Source organism: Limanda limanda, chromosome 20, assembly GCF_963576545.1.
Source record: "Limanda limanda chromosome 20, fLimLim1.1, whole genome shotgun sequence".
Classification (NCBI taxonomy): Eukaryota; Metazoa; Chordata; class Actinopteri; order Pleuronectiformes; family Pleuronectidae; genus Limanda; species Limanda limanda.
The window spans coordinates 8,717,279-8,725,876 of record NC_083655.1 but is presented as its reverse complement, the minus strand read 5'-3'; the positions used below and the strand labels follow the sequence as shown (position 1 = coordinate 8,725,876).

Below are 8,598 nucleotides of genomic sequence, written 5' to 3'. Positions count from 1 at the left end.
TTTGATCCCCATTAAGTACTTCCCTCTGATCTAATTCAATAAATGCCAAAGGGAATTATAATAATCATATTCATTCCTGATCCTTTGGGATATGTGTCTTTGGAGCCCATAAATACTTCTAACTTTCTTTCTTCTCCACATAATATCTTCAGAGGTTTCGTATATCTTCGGAGGTTTAAGATTTTTCCAAGCTAATCGAGTACATGAGAGTAAAAGACAGCTGGTGGAAAATGCACTGAATCCCACATACAATCAAAAGAGTCCCTGTGAAAGTGCTAAGCCAACAAAACTGTCATGACATCTTACAGCTTCAAATAATAAAAATAATAAAAATCCCTCTACTGGCGCGATGAAAACACAACCGCTATCGTTTCTATGCCTGTATCATAACAATAAAGCACAGCTGTCGTCTTCTTGTTCTCTGCTTGTCTTTGAGTCTATACGCTGCAGCATGTATTTACAGTTTGTAAAGGGAAAAAAAGCACTGAAAGGTCCGGATATTAAAATTCACGACAGCCAAATTAGTCTCCCACAGCTACAAACCCGAGTCTGTCGATAAAGACGGACCTTATTTCCTAATGAGCTTCATAACGTATCTGTTCCAAAAGCAGTAAATATCCCTTGATCCCTCCCTTAGTCCAGTAATAACAGATATGGATTTTGCACAACATCTTTCAGACAGCACAGATTAGCTATGGGGGAGGAAAATAACTTTTTTTTTCACACACACACACGGAGAATCTGAGCTGTTCTAGGACGCCGCAATAACATTAAACTTTATGCTGAGTTTCAGTGGCTTCCCTCTGCAAAGCAAAGGTCTAAAGTGTGAAGAGCTGCTGGAAACAAATATAAGAGTGATAACAGAAGCTTCCTTTCACCTATTTTAATGTAAAATATTCCTCCCTCACCAGCGTCTGTGTCTGCAGTCGGTGCAACACCTTACATTCCCCCAAACAAACACAGAACAGAAAAATAAAAACTTTAACAGACAGAGAAATCCCTTTTAAACAAAGCGTCAGTGCAAAAAACAACAACTCAACAGAACTTCCTCGGCAGCTCCGGTAAACAAGACAGCTCGGAATCAGCCGACCAGCAGCAGCAAAGTTAACTCGCCAGCCGGGTGTAGCCCAGCCTCTTCATCACCCCCCCACACACATCCTCTATTAGCCGGATGTCCTTTCGAGGCATGTTCTGTCTCCACATGTTAATATTGGCTGGCGAGATGTCTCCTTCGTACATGAGGTTGTACAAGTTGGTGGAGGTGGTGAAGAGGAGCTGGTTGAGGGCTGCGGGCGACAGCGGCACCCCCAGGAATGTGTGGATGCTCTCCGCCGTCTCCTGCGGGAAGTTGACCACGTCCTCAAACCTCACTTGGAGGTAGGACTCCTCGGGGAGACCCTGGTTGACCCTCAGCACCGCCGCGGTGTGAGCCAGCCACAGGTGAGCCAGCACGAGGGCCGGGTTGCTCTCCGAGCGGGACAGCAGACTCTGGATTGTTTTAAACTCCGGCGCCACGCTCAGGCACCCGTCCCTCACGGCATCATCCTTGAATATCAGGGACAGGTGCTGCGGGATGTTCTTCAGGGAATAGAGACTGGGTTTGCTGTTGTAAAGCATCAGATAAATCCAGGCTCGAGGGTCTCGAACCAAGTAGATGGACCTCAAAGAGTGTCCCACCACCTCCTGGATGAAAGGCAGTTTGAGGGCCCAGCTCCCGCTCCGCATGCTGAGGACCACCCGTGCGTCCGGGAACTCGGCGACATGTCGTCTCATCTCCCGGATGTACTCTGCGTCCCGGTCCAGGCTGGCCCTCAGTCTGCCCTTCAGCTCGGACGCCGGCTCCCTCCGCCTGGACCTCTTCTTTCTGTCCCTGGGGGGGGCGGCTCTCTGGGCCTGTTTGACCCTGCTGCCCTCCACCAGCTGAATGTTCTGCAAGTGCAGCTTGGTGTTGTGGACCAGCGAATGCAGCCAGCCCTGAATAATCTTAAACCGTCCGTGCGCTGCGTCTGACCTCGACCACTCGCAGGCATCGACCAGCGAGTCAAACTCAAACTCAGTCTCAGGAATGTCAACGTGCTCAGTGGGGACTCTGATGTAAACAAAGTCAGAGTTGTTGTAGAAAAGATGCTTCAGAATCTCCGACCCCGACCCGGGAAGGGTTGTTATGACGACAGTGGGGAGGGGGAACCGCTGCTGCTCGGAAAGTCTGATTTGTTTGTTTACTTCACTTTTGGCACCCGCACTTTTCCATTTCACCCCGCAGAGCAGCTGGTCGCAGCTGTTGGACACAAACAGCAGCTCGGCGATCCACAGGATGAGCACAGTGAGCAGGGCGTAACGCATCAGCCGGCTGAAGCACACGTAGAACCGTCTCTGCATGGTCAGAAACCCGATGGCCACGCAGAGAACCACCCCTGCTGCTACGTTGACTGCGAACCCAAAGTCAAACAGCTGATTATCACTGCTGATTAATTTAGGGATGAGTTGAGTCCCGAGGCCGAATCGAGTGATCTGATCCCCGTCCTCAATTTTGCCGTGGCCTCCGAATCCTAAATAACTCAACCTTGCCCCTATGTCTTTATAGTTTGTAGCTATGGAAACCACCTTCTCTGTGTTATTTATGGTTAAAGAAACTCGGACTCCATTTTTTCCATTGTCCACAAATTTACAGTTGGACACTTTGACATATGGCCCGTGTAAAACATAAGCCACTCTGCTGACCGGGCCCGACATTGAGAAAGTGACGTTGACGTACTGGGTCCACCTCTTTTTAAACTCGGCCGCCTGCTCCGCCTCTTGTATCCTGGTGTCAGGGCTGTGACCCTGGGCGTCGAACCAGAACATTTTATAATGCGCGTCCCACACGTCCATCAGCACCCCGTTGAATTTGTCCATAAATCTGAACGGGACGTATTTGAAGTCAATGTCCAGATTGTGGAAAAAGGCGCTGAAGGTGGTCAGGGGCGAGTCGCTCCACTTCTCCACGTGGTCGAGCACCAGCAGCGTCTGGGAGTCGAGCAGAACCAGCGCTCGGAACACGCTCTTTAATCTCATGGCAGAGGAGTAGGCAGACACAGCCTCCCCACTCACAAACATGGTGTCCCCGTGCGAGGAGGCGACAATCACCTCCCCTCGGGCATCACCCACACCTTCATCAGTCCAGCGCAGCCACTTAGCACACTCCCCCAGCTGACCCTCCCACGGACCGTTACACTGGCTGGTGGGAGACGGGCTGAAGACCAACACATTGTTAAGGTAGCTGTACTTTGGACCGTAAAGTGCTTCGGACACAAACACTTGTCCGTTAGGTGCAAATGTGAACGAGTTCTGGTCCGGGTGCTCGTGCCCGGGGTTGAAGCTGTTCCAGCCGTCCACCCACGAGTACGGCTTGTCGTGCACAATGTCGTAAACTGCACGGCCACCCAGCCGGCCAGACTTAAAGGAGACAAAAGTGTTACCCTGGCCGATGGGAAGCCCGGCTCCGTAGGTAACCACACCCCAGTTCGAGAAAATATGCATCCTCGCCTTGCCAAAATCCTGGGGAGGCTGCAGCGTGAGGTGGGAGTTGAACCAGATGTACTCCGTGTGCAGCGTGGCCCAGCGCTGCGCCGACGACTGCCCCATGGGACCGTCCTTGGGCCGGTGCTTTCTGATCTGCTGAGCCAGCCAGTTCCCCGTTCCGTTCCTCATGACGAATGTGTCCAGGAAAACCAGCTGGCTCTCTGGCCCGTAAAACCAGTTGTAGTTAGAGTCTGCGATGCCAACAGTCCTCTGGAAGCCCGGCAGCAGCGTGGCGTAGTAAAACCAGAAGTGTCCCAGCAGCCAGTTGTTCTGCGTGTTGTCAATGTGGAAGTGGCGCTGGGCTAGAAAGACGTACTGTGTGATGGACTTGGCCGTGTAGCTCCCGTACGCTACTCCCTCATCCAGAGAGCCATCCACGACATGATTTAGGAGAAACATCGTTTTCTCCATGTAGTTCACTGCCACTTGTTTCCATATCATCGACTCTGGGTCGTCGTGGGATCCCACCACTATTGCACCAGTCATGATGGCTAATACGTTTGTAGTTTGATGATTCTGGAGATACTGCTTCCCCCACCCTCTGTACTTCGAGAGCTCGTACAGCTCCTCGGTCTCAGAGCGGATTTTCTTGAGGTAAACGTCTCTCCTGCGCTCGTCCAGCTGGGAGTAAACAAAGTCATATGCAGTGGCGAACCCAGTGAGGGAGTGGGCCGTGGGGACCTCGTCGTTGGGGGCACTGGTCACCTTCCAGTCGGGGTACTCGGCCATCCGGTCCATAAACTTGATAAGAAACTGCAGGGCGGCGGAGTCCTCGGGGCACAGCAGGCAGTAGAGAGCCAGGGGAGGCAGGTTGTTCCCGTAAATCTCATTCCACTTGCTTGTAAACTCCTGGTGTTTCACAGGGGGGATGTAAAAGGGGACGTTGGACAGCATGGTGAGCACGGCCGCCCGGATGACTTTGAATATGTGACTGTGGGTGGTGGAGGACCGCTGCCTCAAGTGCAACACGTCCACCTGGTTAAAGTACAAGTTCGGGTGGGAGTCGGCCGGCTGGAGTTTCCACTGCTCGCTCGCTCTGCCTTGTGCGAGCTTGACCTGCAGCAAGTCATCGGTGAAGATGTCTCTGTCGGTGGAGTTGAAGACCCCCGAGAAAGCTGTGCCCACTGCGAACAGCGGTAGTAAAAACACAGAGTACACAACCCAGTTTACAGCCATGTTGCCCGGCATCCTTGTATACATTTTAGTGGGTGTGAAAAATAAAGCAGCTGATTGTTTTCGTCCTTAAAAACGTCTTTATAATGTCCCATAACTTCCTGGATAAGTCCACATGGAAAAGGTTTGTTATAGTCCATAAAATAGATGATTCAAAATTGCAATATCAAAGTCTCACGCATGGAAAAAAAAACTTTAGTGCCAGAGCAAACAGATGCGTGGACGGGAGGTGGGATGGAGATTCTCAGCAATTTAAATCCAAGGTTCCAAAACACAAAGCTCCTGGTTCCGTGCGCGCTCTCCTGCGTCCTCGTCGTGCGTATTGATCCCTCCCTCAAAACACACATTTCCTCTTGCACAAAACAAGCTCGTCAGCCCCAGTCCACAGGCTCCATCCACGGACGAGGACCTCAGCGGACGAGGCCTCTCCGCGGACTCCGTCGCCCCGAGTCCCCGGCGCGGACGCACGGGAACGCGCAATGCTCCAAATGGCACAACCCGTGTGCGCGCATCGTCCGGCTGCACATCCCGTTATGTGTCCAAAAAACGCTGCAGCTTGTCTGTGTCCCTCCGCAGTCCGCGCAGGGAAGTGGAGGAAAGTTGTCGTCACTCCTCAAGTATGCAAAGAATGAGACATGTCTTCCCTTCGCTATTGTCCTGCAGGAACCCGGGGATCAGCCCATCAGAGGACGGGTTCTCCTCCGTGTGGATCCAGGTGATTTGCTGCAACCACCGAGACGCTGAATGCCGCAAGTGAGGCTCCGTCTCCGGCTGTGGTGTCCGGACGAAGCCCCTCCGTCTCCTCCGTGCTCCGGCTCCTTCTCACACAGTCTCTGCTGGATCGTCTCTCCTGCACTGGATGGAAAATTTCCGCCTTGCAGACTGTAGAGGGAGCCGTGGCTTCAGCAGCTCAGACCCACGCCTCTGCTCGCACAGTAGTGGGAAGGCTGAGAGCTGGTTTCATAAAGAGCCATGTTCCTGAAATGATGTTCACACACCCAACAGCAGGAGTCCTCACGTGTCGTTTAACATCCACACACAAGTGCTTATTGGTGAGGGAGAGGATAAAGAAGAAGAGGAGGGGAGGAATAAAGGGATAATAAAAATCAGATATGCATCAAACTTCCCTTAAATGACACAAACTATGAGATGAATATGGAGCAGATGCTGCCAGACAAAGTACGGTGTCCCTGAGGTGCACATCACGAGACACAAAAACAAATCACAACACAGATGAAAAGGAATCACAGGACACAACGACAAAAACACGACAACACATCCCAAGACATGACAAAACAAAAATCACAGGACACGACAGCAAATTACTAAAAACAGCATCAAATCAGAAAACATGATAACAAAACACAACGGCAAAGGAGAAAACAATCCATCAAATCATGAAACAAAACATTATCTTCTAACGAGGCTCGTCACTGATTGGACAGACCCACTGCTTGTCTTTTAAACAGGAAGGAGAAGCTGACAACTTGTTTTCTTGTTTGACATTTTAAATATGTTACTAACACGTTTCTTCCTCGCACCAAGTTTCCAAGCAACTGCAGGTGATAGGACTCAATACAGAATGGAATTAATTAAAGGGCGAGTCATTGATCTACCTCATAATAAAGGTAAAGAATAAACAAGATTCTCAACAATGTTTGTTATAAGGTTTTGTCTTAGTGTTAATAAATAAAGAGGCTTCAGGCTGTTTCTGTTACACCTCAAACTTAAAATCCTTGTTCCTTCTCTTGTAGGTATTTAACAGATCAGATAAAGCAGCTTAAGGCGAATTAAAGAGCAACTGAGTCCGACTTTGTTATTGAGTGAAAAGCAGATTCTCCCTTTTCCCTGAGTTCCCTGTTTAGTCGTGTGTTCACCATTAAATATTCACGATCTTCCACGAATACACGTTACGCAAACGATTCAATCCAGGAACGATTTCATTTATACATTCCTTTCGGAGTTAACCTTTTGTTTTTAACCACAATGCTTCGGTGCACCTTTTTATCTCCGGCGTCTCAGTTGTTTGTCTTTGTGACACATTTCCCACGGCGACAGAAAAGGCCTCCGCTAACCTCAGCAGCTTCCAGAGACGCGTGACATTTCCCTGTCCTCGCACGCCGCTCACACACGGATCTCCGCTCGCCTCATTCTGGGCATATTAGGTTTCTGTGCGGCATCTTCATTTGGTGATGGATTGCTTTCCCCACGCCCCACGTTCACGTGTGTGTTCTGCATGCACTCGACCCCACAGGGACCTCTGTTGCATGATGCTCCCGCCCCCCCCCCTCAAACAACAACCACACACATGGTCTTATCGAGATCGTGCATAGTAATCTCGCTCCACACGGAGAGAAGATACACGGCGAAGAGGCGTCTTCAGATAAAACAGCCGTGACGATCTGGAAGTTAAATCGCTTCTCAAAAATAAAGACGACCCGTGAAGAGGCTGGAAAACTGACAGATTATTAAATTTGATTTGACTTTACCAGCAGATTTTGTTTTTAGCACTTGTTCCTCCATGTAATTATGTCGTCTGATAATCTGTCTAATTACGACAGTGCTCTCTAATGTGTCCTCTATTCCTGTACGAGGTGTGACTCCCTGCAGTCGGCTGTCAGCCACGGCTGTGATAAGTGGAGGTCACAGCCAGTTCACTTTCTCTGTCACGACCTTGGCTTCAAAAAAATTAAACCCGTTGAAGAAGCAGAAAATGCCTCTTTGAAAGCTTAACGGCAGAAAGTGTTCATGGTTACAGTACCACTGATGGCCACTGGGTCATGGTTCCAAACATAGAGTTTATATAAAGATTGGATGACAAGACAGATCCCAAAGAGTGGAGCCACATCATCTTGATTGCCCCCTGGTGGCTGGTTGTAGTATAGTTCATTAAATGTTACTAGAAAATCTCTTGTTATTTGATGCCATAAATAAAACAGGTTGAAACATCAGGATTGACAGCTGAGACTTATGATTGGTCGAGGGAGTTAACGCCGGGACCTTGATGCAGCGGCTCCACACCACGATCACCACCGCTCCGGCTCTGAATGACGTCAAAAGGTCAAACATGGTGACACATGTCCCCAAGATATTTATTTACAGTCTGTGGGTATGAATCTCAAACTCAGTTGGACCAAGTTGTCTTTGTCCTTGTCTCTGTCCAAATTTGGAAGAAAAATCCAGGCTTCTGAACATCCTGTTAAACACCTTCAGGTGACCTTTCCCAAAGCAGCATCCCTAACATGAGCTGCTGCATCCTCAAACAACCAAGTGTTGTTATATCAGAGGCTAATTAAGGCTTTTATTTCAAACATTAGACAGTAGAGGTGTGTTTTTCTTTGCACTGCAAACACATGCAGAAAAAACTAATAAATTATGAAAGCAACAATCAAATGACAAATGAATTAAGAGAAGAAAATGCAGCAAAATGAGAAAACAGATGTTTATTTCAGGTGTTTATAAAACCATGTTCTGTCAATGTAATGAAAACGTTTTCCATATTTGTTTGCATGTGTTTTGTAAAGTGGTTTTTCTTACTCCAGCTATCACAGCCGTGTGATGTTCAGGAGAAACTGCAGCAGCATCACAGATCACCAACTCTCTCCCCTCAGCGTTTGACCCGCATTTGTACTTTTGCGACTGTATTAAATTTGCATATTTGCTCGAGAAATCTGGCTCGCTATCCTGCATCCGGTTCTCTGGAGATTCTCCTTTGGCAGCGTGCGTTAGCCTCGGCTGAGAAGACCTGAGGTGAACTCTGGGAAACATGTCCCGACTCGCTCTCTCTCTCCTCCAGTATCCCGCCTGTTACAAACAGTGGTTAAATGGACGGAGGGCTGAGGGAGACTGCGTTTCTTCAGCGAG

At 49.2% G+C, this 8,598-nt stretch overlaps 1 protein-coding gene across 1 annotated transcript; it reads right to left on the bottom strand.

Annotated features, from left to right (window-relative positions):
* Positions 1-718: 718 nt before the first annotated feature.
* On the bottom strand, positions 719-5,578 carry LOC133027009 (dermatan-sulfate epimerase-like protein). The gene has a single exon (XM_061094011.1). It carries the CDS (start codon positions 4,759-4,761, stop codon positions 1,105-1,107), a length of 3,657 nt encoding a protein of 1,218 aa, XP_060949994.1. The 5' UTR covers positions 4,762-5,578; the 3' UTR covers positions 719-1,104.
* Between the last annotated feature and the right edge of the window lie 3,020 nt (positions 5,579-8,598).